At 39.9% G+C, this 27341-nt stretch overlaps 1 protein-coding gene across 4 annotated transcripts in view; it reads right to left on the reverse strand.

Annotated features, from left to right (window-relative positions):
* Window positions 1-27341, reverse strand: part of lpp (LIM domain containing preferred translocation partner in lipoma) — a 158483-nt gene that overhangs the window by 75857 nt on the left and 55285 nt on the right. For all 4 annotated transcript variants that reach the window (XM_069150858.1, XM_069150856.1, XM_069150857.1 and 1 more), the window contains 3 exons: window positions 26239-26429; window positions 10463-10566; window positions 4729-4851 (listed from right to left, as the gene is read on the reverse strand). In XM_069150858.1, the coding sequence (XP_069006959.1) occupies window positions 4729-4851; window positions 10463-10566; window positions 26239-26425 (414 nt within the window). In that variant the 5' untranslated portion in view covers window positions 26426-26429. The remainder of the gene's footprint in view (window positions 1-4728; window positions 4852-10462; window positions 10567-26238; window positions 26430-27341) is intronic.

A 27341-nucleotide genomic window follows, 5' to 3' on the forward strand; every position in this document is an offset into this window, starting at 1 on the left:
TGTGTGTGTGTGTGTGTGTGCATGCGCGCGCGTATGCTCGTAACACTGGAAAATAAACAATCAAATAAAAAGCTGAATCTTCACGTGAAAAAAGCTCTGGGAGAGAAGACACAGAAGCAGCAAAAGGGCATCATGACGGCAGCGAGATGTTGGGAGAGCAGGGTTAAGTCAACAAAATGTCCGATGCGCAACATTTCATGATTAATACATGCCATCGCATGTATGTGCACTCTGCTGAGACGCAGGTGGCGAGGCATCTCACCCATCACCCCAAAAGCTTGCAGCAGATTATGATAAAAATAAACGTGCAGCCACTTTGACCCTGACAGGTAGAAGCACCACGCCAGCCATACATTAGTCAGTACGACGTGCGGAAGCTGGGCTCTCACAGAGCTGGACAGGTGCACATCAATTTTTCAAGTCATGTTGACAAAAGCTTTCAGAATCCTGCTCTGATGTTTTTTTTTCCCAACAAAGGTATACTATGTTTTATTTAGGAAAAAAAAAAAAAAAATCACCCGGCAGCTGGTAACTCCACATCCTGCAGAAGTGTTAGTTTCCTGGTTTTCCATGTGTACAGTGTGTGTGTGTGTGGGGGGGGGGGGGGGGGGGGTGATCCTGTGCATTATAAGTTTATATACAGATACTTTCATGAGAAAGACGCAGGAAATAAAAGAAACAAACGCTTTCACATTGTGTTAAACTCCCTGACGTTGTAACACTGACAGCCAACACAACATAAACAATATATAATGCATATTGTACAGAAATAACACATTATTTTGTTTTGCTTTCTCTGCTTTTAAAGGAATAGTTCCAACACACGCACTTATTTGTTTGCTTGCTTGAGAGTCAGATGAGAAGATTAACACGTACACTTATGTCTGTACAGTAAAAATGAAGCTGGAGACAGAAACTAGCTTAGCTTAGCTTAAAGACTGAAAACAGCTCATCCACTGATTTTCTGAGGTAATAAAAGTTTCTCTCCTGGCATTGATTGAACCCTTTAAAGCTTGTTTATCAAAATTACATATTTAGAAGTTCTTTCCAAGAAATAAGTCCCTTAATGTTTTCAAGTGGCTGAGATGTAACTCCACACCTTTCCCTTCATACAGTATGCGCAGAGCTATGAATATGCAAATAGTCCCCACCTTTATCTCCACCCACCCCTCCTCCCCCGCTCGCCTGCAGCTGAAGCCATGATGTTGACTGCTTTGTTTGCACATGATATGTCTTCTAATATTAATATAAATTTCATTGGAGGTGAATTTCAGTACCGTTGTGCTAAGCTAAGCTAACCAGCTACTGGTTCGAGCTCCATTTTAGGGTCGGGCAATCATCTGTATTTTCATGTGGACATCAATCGCTGGACGTTGTGCATAGACGACCTCATCGCCTCAGGGTGGATGGGGAGTGGTGGCTGTCATCACTCGTTTAAAATAATAATATATAGTCACTTGATTATTATTATTTATATTTTACTAGAAAATCTTGGATGCATTTTTAAGCATAATGTAGGATTTCAGAAACTAATACTAAAAAGTTTTTTAATGCAGTCAAATGAATATGATGTGTAAAATTTAGTCATTTCTATTAAACTTGTGTGAAGTGTCATTACTGACTACATTTAAAGGGTGCAGGCGTTATACTGGACAGCTGATTGGTGCAACCAAGGATGCATCCCCTTATATTTCAGTTTAACTTATTTAAAAATGTATGAAATTCACACTACCTAGACAAAACGGGCCAAAGTATGTGCTAATAAAACCATTTGATTAATAGATATCCAGAAATAAAGTTGTAATGTGGCTCTATTGTCATGAGATGCATGCAATTCTCAGCAGGCAGGGGGAATTACTTTTATTATTGAAAAACAAAATCGTGACGGGGAATCACGATCTCAATTCTAAGCAACGAAATTGTGATTCTCATTTGAACCAGAATCTATCCGCCCCACAGCACAGACACCTGATCGGTGCAGACTGTTTTACCTCGTCTTTGAGAATTCTGTCTGATTTGTCAAAACGCCATCTCACCACATTTCATGAACACATAATTTCATGTTATTACAGTTTCCCATTTCACATCAGCACCAGAGTGAACACACTCGCTCACCACAACACTAAACATACTAGAAATCATCAAGTCATATTTTACTTATTGCCTTTAATGTGTATCATTTCAGAACCACAGTGTTCTCTTCCTTTCACTCCAAACCCACCGTTTCCCCTGTGTGGTGCAATAATTTTAACTTTGTGCGCAGTGCACCCATTTTCCTCCCTCAAATCAGAAAGCCAAGAGTCACTAAACCAAAGGACGTCAGCACTTCCAACAATCAGTCTTTTGTCTGTCTTTGTCACACGGCTCACTTCCCCCAAAATACCAGGTTTCTCAGACTGGTTGTCAACCCAACGTTGTCTTGTGTGATTTTCCACGACCGTTGATTTTTTTTCAAGTGAATTCGAGAGGTCAAGAGTTTTCCTGCACATAAATATGGACTCACACAAAAGGTCAGTGGACGTGAATATGTACAACTTCTATGAGGGCACAGACCTTCTTCTGTAATTCAATAAGACTTCTGTCAATAATTCAACCCTGCTTTCAGCCTCCTGTATGCATCCTTTAATAAATAAACTAACAGACAACATGCAGATATGGTAACTACACGATAAATAATTCACACAATGAGTCCTACAACACCTTTAGGATTTTTTTGAACTTCACTCTAGACACTCCATGGTGTGTGTTGCCCTCACAGAGAACACCCTTTCAGGTATTACATTTTTGCTCGAATGTCTCACTAGAGATATGATCTGCTTGGTGTTATAAGCCCCACTGAGGCTTCCTTCTCCAAACACAATTGGTTAGGGTTTTTTTATCCGCTTGTCCTACATTTATTGTGTGTCAAACAATTTAGTGAACTGCCCAAGGCTTTGACTTTTTGAAGTTGCTCCTAATATCATTTAATATCAAGTAATGATATAGGTCAGGACTCATTTTGTCTTTATTGCATTTTTTTTTTTTTAAAGATGCAACATACGGGTCTGTTTCCTGCAGAAACCTCATTTAAAATACTTCAATCACTCTTGACATGCTTTCATGTTTTCATACATTACACGTTTACGAAGATGGATCTAAAAGTTTCAAGTCTGCCACTGCTGCACGCGAACGGTGACGTGTGGAGTACACAGAGAAGCTGTTCCCTTCATGACTAAATATTCCAAGTTTCGTTACTTGACCCACATCAGCACAAATGCTTTTGTTAACATTGGTCTAACATGTCTAGGATTTATCCATGTTCCTAAAACTTGAGCTGAAAGCGCATGTTAAATTCGGTGTCAAATCTTTGGGGAACAGAAAGAAGTCGCAATGAGCCAAATTCAGCAAGTCGACGTGGTGACAATTGTGTTTTAGCGGGTGAGAAACCTCTATGTTTTTAATGCGCCGTGAGCAGGTGCATTGGAGAACCCAAGTGCCATTGCTCCACAGTATTGGTCATCTGCACCAAATGTTTTTCCTCAAATGCCACCATGGAACTCGGTGTTGACAGTCTGATCTTGAGCAACGAATTCAAGGTGCACAACAGCACGACTGTCAAAGAAAACGCACTCGGTTGCGCCTTTTCCGGTATTGGACAGTGACGCTGCGCCCCTCGGTAACACCAACATAAAACAAATAAAAACGCCTGACCCGGCTCATTGCTTTATTGCCGTAAGCTTTGTGAAGCCTTTCAAGGGTGTCTGTTGCAGATTACAACAAACAAATACACACGACAACATTTGTGAAGCTGCATTTCTTGTATGAAAGGTACTATACAAATAACGTTTATCATTATTATTATTATTATTATTATTATTATTATTATTACTCAGATTCTTTACTTAAGTAAAAAAATCAATGAAACAATGTAAAAAGGTCAGTATGGAAGTAAAAGTTAACATCAACTTCTCTTCTCTCTGGAGCTCTACCAAGAACTGGCTTCTTTGTGTCTGTGTCTTTGATCATTGATATCAATGACCCTCTCTTCTAATTGTTTTTTTCTGACTGATGCCCACCAACGTCACTCAAAACTAAAAGGGCTTGGAACAGCTAGTTACATCTTTAATGTCAATAAACTCAATTTATTGCAGTTAAAAGCTTATCAAGTTTTTATTCACCTAAAGTCTCAAAGAGGGACTCCAGAAATGTAGTATTGCACTACTATAAAGTTTGGTTGTTTGTGAGAAACAGATTAAACAAAGAACGGCAAAGAAATGCTGACTTCTAGTCTAGGACAAGCCATGCAACCAAAACCTGACGTCCTACATTTAATGATGCAACTTCATAGAATCCATTATTTCACCCCCACTGCCACAAAAACATCCACCTCTTTCAAACTGAACACTCCACGGCCCATAATGCAGTTTTTTCTTCAGGTTAGAAATGTCAAGCCTCGACAAATAACTCCGATGACATCACTGTGACATCATTGGGTTAACCAGTTCCCTGACCTAGGGGAGTTCCTCTAAAACCACAGACAACAGCTAACACAGAATAAAGACCACTGCACATTAAAAGTAAATCAGACTTCATGTGTAATACCTATGGACCGCCCCTTTAATCTGGAAAGCAACCAGACACTATATCTGTCAGAGTAATGTAGTTGTGTATGTAGCGTAAGGGCTACATACTGTAGTTCATTTCCATTATTTTTGTGTTCGTAGGTGTAAAGTTGTGTTGGTAACGTACTTGTGTGCTTCGTGGCTTGTAAGGCGAGCTGCTCTCCAGGTCGGCCAAGATGCTGGTCAGGGAGTCGATCTCTGCATCCAGACTGGAGCGCCTCTCTTCAAGGGTTTTCTCTGGTCCTTTAATCTGTGAACAAACATCCCAAACAGCGGCTTCAGAAAGGACCAAGACACCTTCGTGTGTCGAAGATTTATATTGACATATTTGCTCATCCGTCTACACTCAAGGACCCAAAATGACAGCGAAAACATTCTTTTCGACCTGTTTTTTCAAGTTCAAAAACTGAAATCTCCTGTTTACAAAAGCATTCAGATAGTTCTAGGCCATGGCAGGTATTGTTGTGCTGAAAGGTGAACTGTTGCCTCAGTCAGAGAAGGTTCTCCTCGGGGCCTCCTCTATACTTAGTTGCATTTATCCTCATGACCAGCCTCCCAGTCTCTGATGCTATCAAGCGCCCTTATAGAACGATGCTACCACTGCAATGCTTTATTGTAAGGATGCTATTAGGTGATGAGCTGTGCCTGGTGTGCAACAGACAGTGCTTGGAGTTCAGTGTTTGTCTTGATTCATTCAGACAAAAACTGAATGTAGAAAGAATCTTTCTACTTGCCCTCGGAGTCCTTTAAATACGGTTTGACAAACGCTGAGTGGGCTGTAACACGTCTTGTACTAAGGGTGTCCTCCGTCTATCCAGTACTATAGAGGTCTGACTGTTGAAGTGCTGCTGAGATGGTCGTCCTTCTGGCTGGTTCTCGTATCTCTGCAGAGGACTTCGGAAGCTTCGTTAGAGAGATTGTTGGGTTCTTGGTCACCTTCCTGATTCCGGCTCTTCTTGCTCAGTTCTCAGTTTGGCTGGACGGCCTCCTCTATAAAGAGCCCTGGTGGTTCTGACCGACTTCCATTTGACAATGTTTGAAGCGACTTTGCTCCTGGGAACGCTCAAAGCTTTAGAAATAGTTTAAGCCCTCTGCCCTGATTTATGCCTCACCACAATTTTGATGTTAATTGGATTTTACTTTTTGCCAAATCACTATTCCGAATTAGACAGTGAATAATGAGCATTTGACACTGATGCTATTGCACCAGTTCTAAAAACATCACAACCGCAACGCTGCCAAATTTACCAAATGGAAATGAAACACAACAGTGCTACATCCAACTTGGTCATAGTGGTACTCGGCAGCATCTCCGTTTTAGCATGTTAGACGAGTAATTCTGACTCTGTGCTGCTCGCAGACATTCTCTTCTGCGGTTTTTTTTTTTTTTCACACTTCTTAAAGTTTGGATTACAGTTTCTAAGTTCATGTTTCACCTTGACCTCAGACAATCCTTTTGAAAGCCACACATCAATAGCAGAGACTTTGAGAGAGAAATGCAGTGAGAAATAAGAAGCAATGCATTGTCTGAAAGACAACTTTCATAACGTGCTGCACTATTCACCTCCTCCTTTTCACTGCTCTTGGATTTACAGTATCTCATTCTTCATGCATTATTCATCACAATCTCATCCAGCACTATTTCAAACAAAAAGGTCAATTCCTTAAAATTAAAAGTCAGATATTTTTGTATTCCTTATTTTTAAACGTGCTCTATGAAGGATGATGAGAATTTCTGAGATGTTTTATTTTACTCATTTATTATCAAAGGAAGCTTGAAAGCATCAGTAACAGGATCAATGCCGCAGCAGGCCCTGATTTATTCATCAACAATTTTTGGTCTGATTTACCTCAACACCAACATCTGAAAAAAAAAAAACACAAAATATTTAAGCAAAAGAAAAACAAAACTGTTGCACAAAAAAATCTGGAAAGTAGTTCAAATGATTTGACCGTCAGTGACACTCGGTTTTCTACAAAATTCCCGGGAATTTCTCCATGGAATGACATATTTTTAGTCTTCTGAACTATGCTGCAACTGCAAGAAGACTTCTTGCAATTGCCTGCGGGGGCTTTTTGAGTTGGCTGGATCAGTGACTGCTGCTTATTCTAATGTTATGTGTTTGGATTACCTGTCACAATCTATTACAGGCAGGGCTTGCCTCCATTTGGAGCAGAGCTGCTGCTTAAAAACATCTAAGGCAATCATGAGCGGGGGTAAACAAAGCAAAACACTAATGGCTTGTCTCAAATCAACAAAAGAAAAAACAGGCAAACTTGTTTAACGGTGATAACGAGGAGGATAAAAGGAAACATCGCAGTCTTTGTGTTGTGCAGGAATTTGCCGTGCAGGGCTTCATAATGTGGACAACAGCCATGGCGAGAGATTTGTATTTCTCTCTCCTGCTAAAGGTTTCATCTTTTACGTGTCATAATCCAGACATCTCTCTACACCAGGGTGATACAAGACAAAAGCATATTTCTGCATTTTTTTTTCAGAGTAAAATACCATTTAATCACTGATTTATTCACTCAGTATGAGGAATTTCTCTACTGAGGGCCTGAGAAAAAGATATAAAGACATTATGATTGATATCTGTCCCTTTTTCTGAACGGCGCCTACAATTAAAGAATTCTGCTCTGGCTAGAGGACACATAATTAAGATACCAGTGGTGTATTAAGGAATTAAGTTGCAGGCCAGAATGAGTCTACAGCCAGTATGAAAGGAAAAGAAAAAGTTTGAGACGAATTAATTTCTTATGCAATATCAGGCCATAAATGTCCTTTTCTTTAACTGTCTATGCTGCGCAGATAAAAATGAAGACTGTTGGCAGAAATGGCAGCGGTAAAAGAGAGAATGGTGCTGATAATATTTGTTATCATGTTCGTTTTAAATGTAATGTATGATCGCTATCCTGTCAAATGCATGCATAATCAAAAAGTTCACAAGGTAAGAAAAAACATCCTTTTCATAGTCCAAAGGGTTTTTCAATTTGTTGTTCTTTTGTTTAAAGTACAGGTTCTTGTGTTTTGAAGCTAACATGAGACTTCAGCAGTCTGAGTTAAAGGGCACATATTGTGCACATTTTCAGGTCTATATCTATATTCTTGGACTCTTCTGGCATATGTTTGCATGATTTGTAGTTTGAAAAAAAACCTCTTTATTTATCTAATACAGGCCCTTTATGCAGACCTTGTTTCAAACAGACCCCACTTAGGGACCCCGGTGGTCACTCACGGTACTGCAAAAGAAAATGATTTTCCTCATCTAACACAGTAATAAAAGAGACATCTGTAAAACTGTTGACAGGACACTTCAAACTGCAACCAAGGTCAGTGAATTTCTGAATTTTTAATCCATAGAAGTTTTATATTTGTAAAAAGCCTCCCGAGGTTTTTTTTGTGCCCTCGCCACGTAAGTTCTAAAGCTGAAAACAGGCACCGTGGCGCCGCAGCACGTAATGTGATGCACGTCAAGTGCGTACCCCGAGCACCAAGCAGCACCACTTGAAACCCACATACAGCACGACATAACCGTGATACTGCGGACAATGAGCAGTCTTCACTTTCTGCATTTCTGGTCTACACCACAGACTGCATATAAAACTGGACGTAGCTTTCAAGCCTAACAAATGAGGACTATGCGGAAGTGCCTGAAACTGCAATACCCCCGAGTGCCACTAGAGGTTGGCTCCAAAAAGCCTCTGGCTCCATAGACTCCCATCCAACTTGTCTCATCAAATATGCAGTCTATACATTTTTTTCCACTTGTCATTTCGATGTTGTTGGCTAATATCAGTCCTTCTTATTAGTTTTCTTGCAGTCGATCTGAAAATAATCCCGTCATTTATTAGAAAATAATCCTACAAAGCCATGTATTTGGTCTGTTTGATTGACAGGCCGGAGGCTACGGCAGTCAGGTTACGGCTATCGGTGGGCGGACGTAGCATCACCGGGTTTCTAATCAGATCGAGTCACAACCACCACTAGCTGCCCCCAGCTCGTCCAAATATGGTCACTTCTGGCTCCAAACTAGCAAGATGGCAACGACCAATGTCTGAACTCGAGGCTTATTAACGGCCGTTCACAGACCAACGAGTGACGTCGCTCTTGTTGCTGCTTAGACTACATAGACGTTCACTGTGATAGGTGTATATACCACCTTCCTACCTTCTCATTTGTGGATTTGATTCATAACCTATTTCATACAGCCTATCTTTAGTATCTGTCTTTATTCAAATGCTCCAAATAGGTTATTAAAAATATTTTTTTTTTATATCCATCACTTGGCCTTCATTTTGTTGCTTTATTCTGTAAAGCAGAAGAAGAAGGCATGCTGGGAGCTGCTATTTGTCAAATAACTCCCTGTCACTTGTGATTTGTCACGTGTCCGGAGCATTTGAGACGAGGGGAGAGTCCAAAAAAAATATTTGCACCGGGGTCAATCACGATTATGCAGATTGTGAAACAGCAAAGGGGAGGAGAGGACGTTGAGCTGCGTTGAATTGTAAAGTACAAAAAAGCCTTTTCTCTGGGAAAAAACAGGCGGGGCGACGCTGGAAATAGCAGAGTGGTGTAAAGTGTCTCGGGCCGGCGCGTCCACGCGTTCTGGACAAGGCCAATTTCTAGAGACAATTATGAATCATTTTAAAAACTATATATGAAGTGAAGAACATCTGATAACTTTGAGTTGACAGTTTAAATATGAAATACAACAATCACCACCAAGACCGACATTTTTAAAAGGCCGGGGAAGTGACGACTCATATTAAATTCAGGTTTTTAGTCAATTGTTATACACACATAGAGATAAGTGTATGAATTTTAAACTGTCCGTAAAATGATCACATCAATATTTAGAATATTGGAGTTTAGGTCAAAAAAATCTGGTATAATAATAAAGTGAGAATGGTAATAACACAGCTTCTATGTGGATATTTGAAGAGCTTATGATTTGCTGAGGGGTTTCCATAGCTTTCTAATGAGAGAGGTGCATTTTTGTTGACGGCTTATTCTACTCTTAACTCTTTATGTGTCTCTTTCTCTGTGCTCTGCCAAATCTAAATGTCTTAAAGGAGAGCAGCTCTGCTGGTTGGCTGATACTAACTCTCTTGGTTGAACAAAACCATGAAATTGAGGACTCCGAGTGTCATCGCACTGCACCTATTAAAATAACTGTATAACTCTGAGAGCGCCTGTAGTTTACATTAAGGTCATCACCAAGAACGCACGTGTACTGCTAATCCTAAGGGTGCAGATTTACACTCGCTATGTTTACAGTTTGTGTGGCCGCAAATTTACACGCATTGCATAACTTATCTAAATTATGCAACATTCTGTCTACAAACTTACAAAGGAAGCATTTATTTAGGACCGAAAACTGGTCAGATCAAATGAGAGGCTGGAAGAGGGAGATTTTTTTTTCCTCCTGCTTACACAGAACAAAGGAATGTGAAACACTTGGAAGATTTCTCAGCAGAGGTCAAGTGCTCAGAGTGTCAGACAGAGCGCAGAGGCCAGATATCCCGGGAGGGCCAAATGCCTGCGGGTATTTGCAAAGCAAAGACAAGTGACCAGGCTCCACCATTAGGTGTCAGCCTTCCATCCTTCCTGCATGGGAGCTCTCAGAAAGGAAGGAAGTATGCGAGTGTGTGTGAGTCCTGGAGTTTAGAGTGGCTGGCTCCGGGCAGCATCTGGAGCTGGACGTCTGCAGTTGGCTGCAGCTCAAATGGACAGACAGTTTTGCTGGACTCGGTACATGAACTCAGTGTAGCGCTCGGGGCCGTCTTTGCTTTCTGTGCTGACTCTGAAAAAGTTACTGACAACCAAGAATTTTTTTTACAACAGCAGCTTCTCTCACCTGAAAATCGTACGAGTTCACCGCCGGTGGAGGAGGGAAGGAACCAAGGGTGGACGGGAAACCGGTTGACTCTTCGGCAGGTGGTGGAGGGGGAGGGTAGTCCACTGGGATGGAGGCACACACAGACACAGACACACACGCACGCGCACGCACACGCACACACACACACACACACACACACACACACACACACACACACACACCAAGGAAAAACAAAAACGGCTCATTAAATACTTCCCCTTTTTTCTGCAGCCAAACTGTCACAATTCTGAAAGAGCAGACACTACGCCGCTCAATAAACACGAAAGAAATTTAACATCTTTTTTATCACATTATTTGCAATGACTAGAAGCACGAGTAGAGAAAACAACGAGAAACATTAAAGGTGTCTCCTAATGGAAAGATCCTGTCGAGCTACTGTAACCTACAGTTAAAATCGGTTCCAATGATGTTCTGTACATTCAAGGTTAAAAGTAGGTAACATAGAGACTGCTGAGTTTATTGTGTGTAGATATACAAATGGCTCTGCACTGATTACTGCATGTTGATGAGTGTAATAGTAATGATTTTAGTCCTTCATATTTCACCAAGTTGATTTTTTTATTATGTTGTTCTCTAGATAATGTGCATTACATTATTATACTAACAATAGATAGTATGTGTTCATAAATCTGGTTTCACCTATTTACAGCTGTAATGATGTTTAGTGTGTAATATCCTGAGCATTTCATTACCAACCACAATTTAAAACCGACAAAGACCCCTTTGTGATGCGTAAAGTTCATTCCAGCTGCAGGTATGATGTTAGCCACCAGTACCACAAATATTTGATCTTTAGATTAAGATTTCGGCGTTATTAAATGAACCGAATGATGATTTAAAACCAACAACAAGGAGGAGGCACACAACACCAGCAATGTCAAAACTTCTTACGACTCAGCATTTTCCTGCCTCTGAGTCGTTCCAGCGTATCTCTGCTTGGATATCCCCCCCAGTCCCGTTATTCAGGTGAGCTGTCACAGGTCCTGAATGTGTCCCGCAGAATTCACAGGTAGCTTCATCAGGTTCACGAGCACTATCGAGGCACTGAATGAAAAGTCACCTGCTCATCACAGAAAGATCTGGACCTGCTGATCGCTGTTTGTTGGAGGATCCCTCCTCTTTTATTTGCCAATGTTTTAATATAAGCGGGTGGGGGTGGGGGGTTTCTGCCTAATATCTTGCCATATTCTCATAATTTCATTTATTCATCTTTTTGTTTTTCCCACGGCATCGACTTCCTCACTGATAATCTCCTATGTAGCGTTTTGTTCTTGTTGTATTTAAAAGTTATTTATTAATTTCAATGGGATCAGATTTCCTTTTGCGGTCGTTCTGTTAGAACAGTTAAAATCACTTTAACACGCAAATACCTCATTTAAATACACTGATTTGCTCTTAGTAAATCATTGGTGATAAAATGCTAATGTCGTGTCCACAAAATGAGTTATTGCAGGTTAAAGTGTAAAGATATATAATACTGTCTGTGAATACAGGTGATAGAGTTTATTGTGTTTTACAACTGGAAAAAACATTTTTGGTTCAGTGCAAAAGGACTGAAATATTAACAATCGATGGTGACTTACAAATCTTGTGAAAAACAAAACAAAAATATTGAAATTATTATGATCTTGGACAGGATGTCCGTAACTTTCAATTTAATATTTAAAACACCGTGAATCAAGTTGTGCACATTTCTCATGATGTTTTAAAAAAATATATAATGTGGTACAGCGCTTTATTCAATATACTGCAACAATAAAATAATTTTAAGACAATTGACAGCAGAAATTATTATATAATAATTCCTCATAATTTGCCGGAGCTGTAATCTGACTTGAACTGTAAAATGAAAGTAGATATTTGAAAGAGGTCATACTGTTATTACAAATGAGAGCGAGGGAGAGTGGAAGAGACAAAGCAGCGGAGCCTCGTTATCCCACGTCAATGGATTGACACACATAATTGCAGCAATTTGGTTAACTAAGAAGTACTAATCTGGAGTAAGCATGTGTGGGTTTTTTTTCTCCCTGAGATTGGAAATGTAAATGTTGTGTTACAAATGGGTTAGACTAGGTGTTCGCTCTGCCAGAAGACGGGAAACAAGCCAAATTTGTAGTTCTGAAGTCCACACTAATCCAAGGATTGCATCCAGCCACATGTTTTAGATAGGATAAGGAGTTATGTGCCAAATTAAATTCTGATTTGGCTTCTCTCGGCACAAGACTTAAGACTGAATCATTTGACCATGTACTTCTAAGTACCAAACCAGACATGAGCTTTGCAAATTAAAGGCTTTTATGAGACGTAATGGGAATTTGTTCCAATGCTAAGACTTTGATGAGTCCTGTTCAGAAATTCCATTTGCTTTCCATTGCTTTTATCTGTTTTCATTAGAATCTAATTGATGTCATCAATGTAGTTTATCCAAGGCAGCTGACCAAATTAATTAAGGCTGGTTTTCAGTTACCTCGACAAAACAGCCGAAAAAGAAAAAAAAAAAAATTATGACAGAGAAATAATGCAGCATGATTAAAATTGGACACGTCTGCATCTTGAGCATCACTACATTCAAAAAATTGTGAGCATTGCATTAAACATTCCCTCTGGGCGCTCGAGGGCCTCCATGTGAATTGTTTATATAATAACCTTGTGACCTCCACTAAAACTCCAGAGTGTAACAGCTCCTCTAAACCTTTGGGAGGGAAAGTAAAATATGCTGCTTGACAACAAGGCTGTGCCCCAGCCCTCCTCTCCTTCCCCTCCCCTCCCGCTCCAGCACAGATCATTTTTTTGCCAGAATAGTCACTTGTAACTTGTGGCTTACAGAGAATTAAAACATTAAGTTTCATGTACATTTCTCTCCAACATCAAAGAAGTTTTGGATTCATCATTTCAGGAAACACGAGTTGTAAATGTTTCAGAGATGCTTGTTTTATTGAAAAGGTCTTACGGCTCTGTATGTGGAACAGTGGAAAGCGAGACTTGGAGCAGGAACAGGAGTCATTAAGCATCTTTGCTGAAAGGATCCTTCTGGTTATTCCCCCCCTCCTCTACCTTATTTTCCTCGCGTCCGTCACCGCGCCGGTCATTTAGGATTGAAATGTGTTAATGGTCTCGTATACAACACCAGCGCTGGCAGTGGTTAGTCCTTTCAAGCAAAACCATTTTCTCTCATAAACGACTGCACTCGAGCCTGAAGTTGTTTGTGGCTGATTCAGGGTCACCGGAGAAACAGCCGTCTAAAAGAGGCCTTTCGAATTAAGTGGCGTGTAATGTTATAGCTCGTTTCCATAATAGAACGCTCTTCGAGGAAAGTATTTACCTGACTTTGAAAACAGAGGATCAGGAGATATTCATCTGTGACATTTACAGACTGTTCATAAAAAAAATTTAAAAAATCCGATTTTATTGGCTTCATATGGAAAATCACCAAAGCTAAAGAAGAGTTTATGAGTATTACTTGCTCATAAAATAGGATTATTTTAATATTTTAAAATCCAAGGGAAGCACTCAGTAGCATTACTTGTGAAAAACTCCTAAAGGTACCTTAAATAGTCAGTTTGATGCTTTTGGTTATCACTTTATTCAAACAAGCTTTTTATGAACTTGCCAACTTAACTTGTACGTCTATGACCAGAAGAAGCTAGTTCCCGTTTCGGTTCCTGGAAGCAGTTCCTGCCCCCCAGCTAACATTAGCATTGTTAAATGTGGATGAATATTATTCAAACCACAGTTTCTGCATGTGGTCAACTCGTACACAGAGCGGGTTATTTTAGTGCTAGTTTGGTTACATATAAAAGCATTAAAGTAGGGATTATTGTAAATGTTGTAAAATGGGGAAAAGTCAGACAAAAAAATCTGCATGCTGAGAAAATAACATTTGCAGTGCAAACAGAATTACTTTTAATTAATTGTCATCTGTGTTTTCTCCCTATATTTCCACTTCTCTTTTTTTTCTTTTTTAACCGGAGGAATTTCCTAAGCAGTCCTCATTCTCATCAAAATAAGAAATCCTTTCCTCTCATCTCCAGTGAAACTGTGACATAATATCTAGGCAAAGATTTTTCAACTTAAAAAAAAAAGTGTCAGGTTTCCCATTTTCTTTCTTTTTGTGTATTTATTTTGCCTCTTTTCCAAATTGAACAGTTGTAGTCACTACGTGAACCCCTCACTGGCTTCCCTCCACCGCCAACAGCCAATGAAGTTTACTGGAAACCAAAACTAGAGGCACCACCACCAGAAATCAAATTCTACTCCACACGCACTCTCACACATACACACTTTATCCCATTTGCGTCATACATGCAGCCAATATTTCTATTTCTAATGAATCAAAAGCATTAACACGAGTGTGAGCGAGTTGGCATTTGGGCTGGTTCGCACTGAGCTTTAAAGCAGTGTGAACCAGGCGGAGCGGAGCGGTTCCTGTGCTGTGAATGAAGCCGGCTCCATTTGTGACAATGGGGAGATGAAAGCTCCAAGTGAGCACTAATGAGAGAAGCAGCGGGAACACCTACTTAATACGACAACTTCCCCTCTCTTTATTGAGCAATTACTTTTAAGTAGCTGCTTTGTGAACAAGGAATCCTAATCAGTGATTAAAGTTATTTGAGAGGCCATAAGAGGTATAATTGGTTATTGGGAACTCAAGTATGGTTAAGGGGATGGTAAAAGGTGGGAGATGGATCCAGCTGTGACACTGGGACTAATATTAAACTTTGTTTTTCAAGTAAGTGATACATTTATTATCACTTCAAGCACTGTATATGACTAAGCACTGGTCACTGTGACAGCCTCATACTTACATGTGCATGTGTAAATGCTTTTTTTCTGTGCGTTTCATTGCGAAGTGATACAGCTGGGAAATAAATAAACTAGCGGCGTAAAAAAAAAACTCTGCAAGTTGCAGATGAGTCTTTTTTTTTTTTTTTTCTTAAGTAGTTCTGTTCTGTGTGAGGATTAGTCAATTCTGTGGGGGAGGAAGATTGTACACTGAAGGTTGAGCATATGTTTACAGATTTACATATGTAGAATATTATCAGAGTTACACATGTGTAAGCAGTGGCCATCTGGCCTGCAAGGACTTAGGACAAAGCTTGGCACAGAACTGAACTGCCTTTCGCATAATGTCTCCAACATTTCAGTGAACGGAAGAGCACAAAAGTGGAGAAACCTTAAATACAGGGAGAGAGGGTTTCAACCGTGCACAACATAAATTATCTCCCACAATCTCGACTTGATTTATTGCTGCAAGCTTGAGCTGCTGGTGTCTGTTAGCGTTTTACACATGCAGCAATGAGCCAAAATAAGGGCTGGGGAGTGAGACGGTGTTGGGGCACATTTGTAAATTGACAGTTGGGTTTAGTTCAAGAGCTTTTACAGCCTCCAGAAATTTATTTGTGCAAACCTGAAGTAATCTGCATTAGAAATAGAAGAAAATCTTCATTCAGTAGCAAAAAAAAACCCTTTAAATCCCTTCCAGACAAAATGGACAAAGTGTTTTCACTTTTTTTTACTGGGTGTCAGTGCACATATTCTATCTCCGCATACCCGTTCCAAATGTGCTGTGGCAGAGGTCGAAAGCACATTGTTTTGACATAATTATGGACCCGTTTTTATTTCATCTTCGGCTGGAGAAGAGCAGCTGAGCCCTGCTCTTAATTAGCATGATATGTACAGAAGACTGATTTATGACTTCATTTGGTTTAGAGATGCAAGGGAGGGATTTGAAGTCTTTGGAGATCGACTTGTTTTAAGTGTAAAGGAGTAGACTGAAATTGGCTTCTGCGACTCCACGGAGAAATCCCACGGGAGGACAAACTGAGAGCGGGAACAATAGGAGGATTATGTTTTTGTAAGAAAGCAAAGAAACAAATACAGAAGAAAAGGTGAACGGTTTCGAGCCAGTCTGCCTTTTTTTTTTTTTTTTTTTTTTTATCTGAACGCTTAAAACAATAAATGAACTGAACAATTAGTTTTTTAAAATGTGATGTTCGGGAAGATTTTCTGAAGAGTGAAAGTGTGATTCATCAAAGGTGGAGAGGGAGAGCTTTGCTGTTGTTTCTCATAAACAAACCGGAGAGAGAGTAAATGAAGCCAGTCAAATGTCACGGCAGACAGTCGCTGCTGTGTAAACCCTGCCGGCTTCATGACATGAAACCTTTCCAAGCAGCCGCTGCCATGCCGACAATCTACTGTAAACCCACCAGTGATTCTCTACCAGTGCCACGGGGTGTGTGAGGTCACAACTTTAATTTCTCACAGCTTTATGAACCACTAAAATGAGAACACCTGTGAGGCGGCAGCTGCAATGCCAACAAGTGGAGTTCAAGACCGTAAATATTCTGACATTTAAGCATAATTACCATTTAATTACATTAGGTGTCGTCATCTTTTTGATGAGGAACTCTTTCATTTCATTAGTGACTTGAGATCTTATCAAACATCTTCAAAGATCAGCTATAAATACAGAATAAGGACAGTTTGGTGATTGTTAGTTGCACCATATGAAGGCTTAAATTTACTTAATCTGGCTGCGATCATTCTGCGGAGACATTTGAAGCAACTCGGCAGTGAAAACACAAGAAGTGAATCACGCAACAATGCAGCTCAAGCGATTGAGAGATCTCTCCAAGAGCTGATTTGACCGTCATGTGCATATATTGAATAAAGGGCGATACGAAATCAGAGGACATCATCGGTGCAATGTCCGCACAAAGAAGTACTGATCAGTCTACCCAACTGAATCAGTCTGTTTTGGCTATGAGATCTTTGCCCTCGATCATCATATAAACTGGATATATACATTACTCTATATGTGTAATATACATGACAACTGACAACAAAATAATGTGATTTAGCATAAGCTACGTAACACGTACAGTGTACCTGAGTTTGAATACATTGCAGTACCGCAGGCTTTGTTACAGACAGTTGATGAAAACGTAGTGTCCGACCGACCAGCGGATTTACATTCCAACCATCACCGAAGGTCGTGACCTTTGGGTAGTGACCGAAAGAATGAGATTGCGAATCCTAGCAGCCAAAATGTGTTTCCTGCGTAGGGTGGTGAGGTTCACCGTTACACATATAGGTAAGAAGCTCAGACGTCCGTTGGGACGTCGGAGTACAGCTGCTGCTTCTTTGTGTCCAAAAGAGCCAGCTCAGGTGGTTCGGCGATCTAATCAGGATCAATGTGAGGACTTTACTTCGAAGGTTTTTCTGGGCATGTCTACTGGTAGGAGACCTCAGAGGAGACCTAGGGCACGCTGGAACGATGATATGCCTCATCTGGCCGGGGAACACCTCGGGATCCCCCATCAGGAACTGGAAAACGCTGCTGTGAGAGGGACACCCAGACTATCTTGTTAAGTCCAGTGCCACCCAGAACAGACTTCAGATCAGCATCAGGATGGATGGAATAGATCTGATGGGCCAAACTATGGGCCGATGTCAGCTTAGCACAGATAATTAGTACAGAATAATTACAGGCTTATCTGTGACAAGAAATGTCTCTACAAAAATGGAACAGCGGTTTACGGTAACTTTGAATTAGTGTCTCAGTTACTACATATATTAATTTACAACATGTGTGCCTCTGAAATGTGTCTTTTTCTGAATGAGTATAATGTCAACCCCATCTTTCTGCCTGTAAAAATAATATAACACTGTTAAGTTTGCATTTCAATCGAAAGATGAAGCTAGCCGGCCTAGCTCGCTAACATTTCCACAGGTTCGCGCTGCATTAGACTGAGTGATGGCGAGCTGTCTGTCTCTCGTCGGTAAAGCAGGTAATTCTATAACTTCAGCACCTGTATGTTACCATGTGACTGGAATCGTGACATCAACTAGCAGTCTCAGCGCTGAAATCACAGATGAGGCAAAACAAACACGACAAACCCACAGCACTGGAGGAAACACTAATGTAGGGGGCGCTGTTACTGCAGGAAAATACATCAAACTTAAATTTCTCCTTTTGGATGAAGCATATAAAGTGATTTCTTGGTAAATTGAGAGTTTTACTTTATACTGTTATTGGATTTGTAAAACTATCATTCGTCCATACGACTTAAGATTTCCGGTGTGCGAGTTCAGTTTTTGAGATCTTACTCAGCATTCAAACTTCCTTTGATTATGTAAAAACAACTGTGAAAGAAGCGGCGGGAGGAAAACATTTTCACAATACAATGACCCCTTGGTGAGATTTAGAGAAGTGAAATGTCTCATTCTGGTAATATCAGATATAAAAATAACGGTTGACAAACTGTTATACAATACAGGCCCCCCAAAAAAAACAAAAAAAACAATACACTGTAAAAAATGTTTTGAAGAAAAAAGAGAGCGTGTATCAAACTTTGAAGAAAAGATTCACTTCAGCAGACTTCGCACACACGGCAGACAAAACACAACAAGTAGTTGAGGGACGGTATGTGTTCCACTTAGATAAAAGTTGCCTTTGTATGCGCTCAGAGCGTGAGCCTGTGGTCTCTATGGGGACACTGACACACTCATTGGTGGGTTTCCTGTGAATTCTCCTGGTGACACCCATGAGGGACTCTGACATAACAACCGGTAGTCAGTTTGCCTCTGGCCAGTCAAGCAGGGAGGAATAAAAACAGCTTATGCACATGTTCGACACTTTTTGAACTGCTCTGAGCAAACAATTAGCGGGTCTCTGCTAACTTAGTGTGAAAAGTTGTTGTATTTTTTTTTTTTTTTTTTATAAAAACAGCACTTCTCGGATGTTTAACTTTGACTGTGATTAGCCCACGATAAAAAAAAAAACTTACCGAGCTTGATAATCAGCAGACTTTATGCCACCAAACAGTGTTTTTCTATCACAAAACGACTTGAGTACAAAACTGTGCCGTTTGGGAGGCTTTTATAAGAAATGGGAATCGGCAGTAAAGGAGGTTTTACATTTGATTCATTTGTTACTATAATATTCTGAATGAAGCTGCTAAAGATGACTCAGTCCAGAGTGATTAATTTCCTTGTGGTGGCTGACACTCTGTTGATCACTACTCTTTAAATGTTTACATTCATTTCACGCAGACGAGAAATCCCAGCAACTCGACGTCAGCTGATCAGTGCAGACAGCTACACAGAAATCCCAGAACACGTGCGCTAAAACATTTTTCCCGGGATACATTTTATGTGAGTTCAAATGAAACCTAAAAGAATTTCAAGGACGAAACGTGAGCTTTAAAAAGAGGAATATGAGGTTTCCTTCTTATAAAATCTAATGATTCAGACCTCAGGGCTTCAGAAAGGACATGACTCATTTGTATTGTCCATCAATAGCAGGAAAGCTTTTTAAAACTACTTTCACAGCTTGACAGCATATAATAAATGATACATTGCTATCAATACAATTTTAACAATTTGTTTCAGAGGGTAGTTTTTATTGCAGGGCTGTTGCAGTGGATTGCATTACCTCGTGCAGTTATTCATCATATTTTGTCCACCTCACCTACAGGATGTTGCACCGTGATTCTTATCACAAAACCATTACATTCATGACAGGCCAGTTTAGATATGTCTGAAAACTAGTAAAAGAATCTTTATAGCAAAAGCCTACGTAAAAAGATCAGGAGAAGTAGCTGCTGTGTGAATTAAAAAGCAAAAAAAAAACAATCATGACTGACCTTCCTACAGAACATGTACCATATGAGATCAACTTAAACCCTAAAATCTGATCTGTTGTAAGGCATTTGGAGTAAAGGGTCACTGTCTGAGACTCAATGTCTTTCACTTCCTCCTGCTGGGGCTTTAATCAGAACAAGTTCTCCCTGAAATCAAATCGGAGGGCCGACCTCGCTAGCTGTGCGCCGCCCCGTCTGCTCCGGCCTCTTTGTCCGCACAATAAACACGGCCTCAGACTGCTCACCCCAGCCCCGCTGCTGGCCTCCGCCAGACAAAAGGGGCCGCGAGGCGCCGTGCCAAATTGACTTGTCCCTAATTTTTATGCTAATCCGCAATTTTACATCAGACAGTCCCCACATTTGATATAAAAGATATTAAATAAATAAACGGGGAGAGACCCAGATAATCTGTTCATAAAGACGTCTTATCCTTACAACAAGTGGAGATGACTACAGATGGCTTTACATATTTGCATGTTCAAAACGCTGACAACAACCAATCACAAGTGTCATTATTAAACGTTAATGTTTTAATGGGAAATGAAATGCTTTAGCAGCATAGGAACACAATATTGTGCAGATTCTACAAGAGGCTGCGACCTATAGAAAATTAGACAAAAGCAATAATTTCATGGAACATTAAACACTGACAGAAAAAACTGATATTAATTACTGTTTCCTCCATATTTCCAGAGTTTCCGTGTAAATAATCTCAAATTAATCCTTAGAATGAAGACAAAATTCAAAGTATTATCTGGTTGATGTCATTATTGTCACACTGAATGTGAACAGTGTGAGAGATACAAAAGAGGAAGTTTCAACAGCAGTTCTTCCATGAGGTCACACAGGTCGGAGATATTAGGCTTTGCTCATCATAGTAAAACATTTATATTACAAAGTACAACATTACAATAATTCTATCATCTACAATTGTATCCCCGTCCGCTGTCCATTGTTCCATTAATCTTCTTAATACCCGCACAATGAATTATGGTGGAGAATAAGACTGTGGCAAAAGGTCTGGATTAAATACTGGGGAAGTTATGAAGTAACGTTTTGGCTATAATGATTCCAGAAATCATCAACTGGATATGAAAATATGTGTTTTTTAAATCATTACAGGAGCTGTGCACGTGGCCAGAGGTAAAAGTCAATAGTAAGAAGTTACACTAGAACTGTACATGATCACATGTACATTTTATTCTGATGCTTCAGATTTTCTCTTCAACTCAAATCTCATTTCTGACACAATTTATGGTCAGAAGATCTCAGTAATAACAGTTTGATATATTTACATTCTCTAGCACCTTTCTTTACTGTAGATAGTTAGTGTTCGAGTCTGCAACTTCTGATCTAAATTCAAAATTCATCTATCTATAACACGAGTTTGTTTAGCTGCTCTGGTAACAGATACACTTGTTCCTCTGTTGTATTTCTAATAAATGGCCTTCCAACGCGTCTTTGCTTCCCATTGAATTCTGGGACATGATGAATTAAAACATCTAAGGTACTAAATAAACACATGTGAGGACATTTCAAACTATTGTTTGAAGATTATTTGTCTGATTTCACCTCAGTAAACATTTTTAAAATGACAGACACGCCTTTCCTGCTTTGTTTCAGTGTAAATGCTCTTTGTGCTTGTTTTCTGCTGAGCTGTTTTCACTGCCACCTTCCCTATTTGTCTCAAACAACAATTTACAATTTAACCTCAAACATGGTTATTGAACACGTATGGCGCTTGCGACAAAGACATGTAATAAAGGCAGGATATTTCACAGTTTATTGTCCAAACTGACATCAGTGCACTGAAACAGTAAACTTTACTGGGAACTTAAAAATCAAAATAACAATAAATATTTATTTTTTTTTAAACACAAAAGAAAATGTCTTTCTTTTTTTCTTTTTTTTTAGCTACGAGCATATTTTTCTACAATATGTTCTGTTAAAAAAAAAATTCACACCAGCTCATATCAGCCAACATGTGCGCACATAGTAATAAATCTGGGATATGTCAATATCGGCCAATAAATTTGGGCTGCCGGTATATCGGTCGAGCTCTTCCCACAACATAAGGTAGCAGATATTAATCTCTGCTAATCTCTGCCGATCAGGGTCGATGAAGTGTACAGACTGTCCTAAACTGTTTGAGATGACTGACACATGACAAGGACCTTCACACTGGAAAAATCGTATGATTTTTGTCGTCTGTTGTCGTTAGTCGATCAGATTTCAACTCAACCAGTTTTAAATGCTCAGCTATGTCATAAAGGACACCATACCTTTCCCAACCCTCTGTGATTCAAACTCAGTGAAGTCACGCTCTGTGAATGGGATTTCTACCTGCTGTGATAATCCGGGTGCTGAACCTAAAGATAAATGCAACACTAAATTTATGGATTCAGCTCAGCAATCTTCAACACTGGACATCTGGTGGGTGGAATGGACAATGGCCGCAGTTAAACCCAACAATACAACTGGAAAACAGTTGTATTGCATTAATGAAATGCACTGAGACAGAAGGGGGAATGACAACGGATGAGCTTAGATTTGGGAGTATCATAAAGAGTGGCAGCCAACAGAAAGAAAAAGTCTAACGTGGAGCAATCAAACCAACCCAGAGAGATCTGGAGTTACAGTACGGATGGACCTTTTTGGGTGCAGCACCCATCAACCAGACGCAAGACCAAGCAGCCCTGGTACCACAAAGACAAAACGTCGCAGCCTCATTCATTCGCTCACAGACCCGTTCTCCAATTCCTCTTCACACTACTCTGTCTCAACACTTTTAGGATTCACGGACAAAATAGAAGTTGTAGCTAACACTGGCATTCAGTTCTCCCACCAGGTCGGTGCCTCGTCACCTGCCTCCACCCCAACCAAACACATTCTGTAATATCATGACGACGATAATAGCAAGAAGCGAGAAGGTCATCATATCCCCTCTTAAGGATATCTCTGATGTGATGGAAATAGATGTTCTCAAATCATTCCTAGATCATCACCAAGTAAATCTGCTTGTCAACATTGCCATCAGTAAGACGAGATGAAGCCATGGATCCCGTCTGTCCTCGTCACCCCACTATTACCCCTGCAATGCCTCTTCTTCCTCTGGACTGCAGGTTCCTGTCCATGTTGTGATGAGTAGAAGAAATTCAACTGAGGCTGTATTTGTATCAAATTTGATATCAGTGACTTGTCAGCCCCTGCTGCCAACACTAAAAACTTTTAATTGGAAAAGCATATTTTGAACTCCCTAAATATCAGGCCTTTAGAGGGCAAATCCGGTTTAATGAAGGATTTCATCATTTAGATTTTTCGTTTGTAACTAAAACTTGATCAAATGCTGAATTCAAACGGTTTTCAACCTGAATTGAGATGTTTTTTTGTTCCTGTGGTGGGCAGAGCTGAAAAAGCAGTCATCTAAGAAATGTTTTTTTTTTTTTTTTTTTTTTTTTACAAAACTAACATCTGGTGTATGAGACGGTCTCCAGCCTAAACCACAAATCCCCACAGACAGCAGTGTTTTCAGACCAACAGTGTGCCCTCTGTGTTGCTGAATTTCATAACCGTTTGCCCTGTTTTGGAAATCGAGGGCTCCGAGGGGGGTTCGAGGGTCGAGGCTTAGATCATGTTCACGTTACGACACATAAACTAGACGGGAGGGTGGGAGGTATAAGAGTACACAATATTATCTGCGTGCCATGCTCAAACATACCCGAGGCTTAAAAACACATTAGCTGTCGTTGAAACAGTTTTAGACATCAGGTTGGTCCGTGAAGTTCAGTCACTGTGAGCATATGCAAAACATGAGCAACAATATATTTATCATGCCTGCATGTAGCACTGAGTAGGTTGCAATGGTTCAGATTTCACTGTTTTTTTCTTGCCCGTAACTACAAAGCCACTTCCTGTGTTTTTCTTCACTCTCTTATTTAAACAAGAAAAGTTGTTTTTTTTAATCATTTGCCCAAGTCTTCTTATTGAATTCTTTATTGAGCTCATTCATGATATCAAACAATAAAATATGATGTCAAGAACCTAAAAATAAAAGACATATTTTAATTGTGTACTTGTCTTTCTGAATAAAAACACCATGAAACTTCATTTGGAAAGTCTTTTTAAAGGAAACTGATAATTATCTCTTGTAATAGAAACCTCTGTTTCGATAGTATTACTCATCAAATATAATTATGAGAACAGTATGACACTGTGGAGTCATATCTGTCTCACAAACAGTCCACAAAAATCTACATAATTCAGCACCATTTGAAATCATCTATGCCTGAAATGTAATGATAAGTAACCAGATTAATTAAATTAAATTATAAAATGTTTGCCCCACATCTCTATTAGTAACTGTGTTTATTCAAGAATCGTTTTCATAAAAACAAACCATCAGCTCCCAGGGGACCGAACAAAGCCGACAACACAAGGTTTCCTTAACTCTCACACAACTGCAAACCACAGCACTTAACACTGCATGTTGATTGAAAATTAGACACGCAATAACACCTCTGTCACAATTAACATCTAGATTCAATAATGTCAACAGTGAGGGCCAGGGTCACGCTTATTCACCAGGCTCTTAAAATTAATAAACAAAACTAGATAGCTCACAGAAGACTACATATCAACGTCCATTATAATAAAGTTACCTGAAAGTGATTCTGAAAATTGGTTCAGGCCGGTGGAGTGAAGAAGGTGCACTCCTCAGTCCATGCAGGAATGCAGGAAAACTAGCAAGGCCTATGTACACTAATGCTTTATATTATCCAGTTGGAATGTGTGTGTGATGATCAGTGTGTGTATGTATTTCAGACCTCTGATCTCGTTGGGTTTAAGGTGGCTGGTAGTCGGTGCGATAATATACCAATGTACCAAGTATTTCAAAACTTAATCATGTAGTTTTACCAGCAAACGTAGTGTTTAGATATTCATGAAATTAAAGGGGTTTTAAGACGGTTACTAGCTGTATCCTTGCAGAGCATTGGTGGCTCGGTCGCTTGTTTGATTTATTAACTTAGGCCCTGACAATAGAGCCAATAGCGAGCATAAAAGATCGGGGTATTGTCCCTGGGGGAGGACTGGTTTTCTTTTTTTCCTAATTGTTTTTTCATTTTGCATTGTTGGTCAATCTGGTTGAACCCAGTCAGGCGCGCAGGACAAACTTCAAGGTGTAGCGTGGTTATTGTCACTGTGTGCAAGACTTCTTGATTTGTGTGCACTCGTGTATGTTGAAACTTCGCCCCTGCCCTGTTAGTGATAACTAAGTAGTCATCTGTGAGTAGGTTAATGTGGGTGAATATGAATTGTAAATCTGAATTTCTGTCATAATAATAAAAGCAGTTTTAGCTGACGAGCCGTGGGCTTAACAACTGATAGAAACAATGGCCAAAACTGTTGCAGTGAAATAGAATCATACTTAAATATCACCATGACAATGAAATGCTCTTTAGTATGAGTGTGTGTGTCTTTCAGTAGCTGGTTGTGCTCCCACTCTCTTTTTTTACACTATTTACTGATGCTCTGTGTTTTTGAAAGCTTTGGTGAAGTCTGTTCAAGGTCCGCATACACTATACTGCAAGCCTGAATCACATCCCCTATCAATGAGCTTTTAAGGACCGAAAAAAAAAAAAAGTATTACACTGTAACTATGGAAACCAATATCAAATAGATTTACCACCTAATGGTTGAACAAGCGGTTGTACAACTTAAAAATAGCCTGCCTTTGTAAGAAAATTAACAGGTGGATTCTGGTTCAGTAGCTGTTAAAGTTAATGTGAAACACAAAAAGATACAATCCTACCCACAATCAGTGCAAAGCCACTTGTACACTTCACTTATTTTACACTGAAAGTCATGGAAATGTTATTGCTAATTAAAGAACAAATTATTTCAGCAAAAAGCAGAACATGAAATGAGAAGTAGAAATGGGGAGAACATGAAATATGTAAATACAGAGCACATGCTGACTTTGAGAAAAAAAATGTCATGTTAAAGATAAACTCTGCGAAATGGAGAGAAAGAAACAGTGTTGTGGCCTAACATGGGTCAGTAAGACGAGAGCAGTGAGGTTGAACGGCCTACTTGGGTCACAATGGGTGGCTTCTCCCATCTGTTTGTAAGGGTTGAACTTGGGCTTGGGTGCGACAACGGGGGCAAATTTCTTGGGCGTCTGCTGCTGCGATATGGAGATGCTCGCACTGCCCATAGACGGAGTCGTCTCCATCCGGGCCGCCACTTGTCCCGTCTGGTCGTTCGCTGGGTTCCACATGGTTCTGATGAAGGGGCACAAAAAGAAATAAAAACTGCTGATCAGTGATGTGAATTCAAAACCACAATAAACTTTGAAAGTGGGAAAAGCTTTGTTGGGATGTCCCCGGTTTCTGTCTCGTTCATTTTCCCGTAAGAAATGTGAGGTGATACAGTAAAGATCATTTGAAATTCTGCCGGTTTAATTAGCAATCAAACTGTTTAACAACTGTGTTAAAGAAATCACTGGTTCTCCAATTGAAAGTCAAAGGTACAAGCTTGTGTGAACACAATTAAGGAGGGAGAGGAAGAACTACAACTCTCAAGTTTCATTTTGGCAATTAACATCGAATCACTGAGGTTTAAATTCTGTCATGTGAGGTCCGAACGATGGACCAGAGTCAAAGAAAACAGTGTAAAGAAAACTGGAACTACAATCCTCAAAGTGAAGCCAATGCAGGAGTGCCTTAAAGTGCAATACCAGTGAGGGCTAGTAGGGGCTGGCTCCAAAAACCTCTGGCTCTAATAGACCCCCATTCAAAAAGCATACATTTCTTTCATGATATACAAGGTCAATAACAACATTTTCACAAGTCATTAATCATGTCATTGGTTAACTTCATTCCTGATCAGATTTCTGGTGGTCCATCTGAAAATATTTCCATAATTAATTAGATATTAAGACTAGAAGAGAGGTAAGCCTGTGGGCATGCCTGGTTTGATTGACATCCCTGGGGATTTGCATTAGCCGTGCTGCCATGGCTAAAAATTCAACAAGTTCCTACCAGCTGTACATGACACTGTTGAAATAAAGTTCAATGTGTGCTTGACAGGTTCAATAAGACCCAACTACCTGAATGAACCACTTTGTATTTGTCACTGTGTCCCACTGTTTCCGTTCTATTACGGCGGTGAATAGGGCCGCCGTCTGCATATGC

Source organism: Embiotoca jacksoni, unplaced genomic scaffold (assembly GCF_022577435.1).
Source record: "Embiotoca jacksoni isolate LCO1_2020_lvr unplaced genomic scaffold, fEmbJac1.0.p SCAF_16, whole genome shotgun sequence".
NCBI lineage: Eukaryota > Metazoa > Chordata > Actinopteri > Embiotocidae > Embiotoca > Embiotoca jacksoni.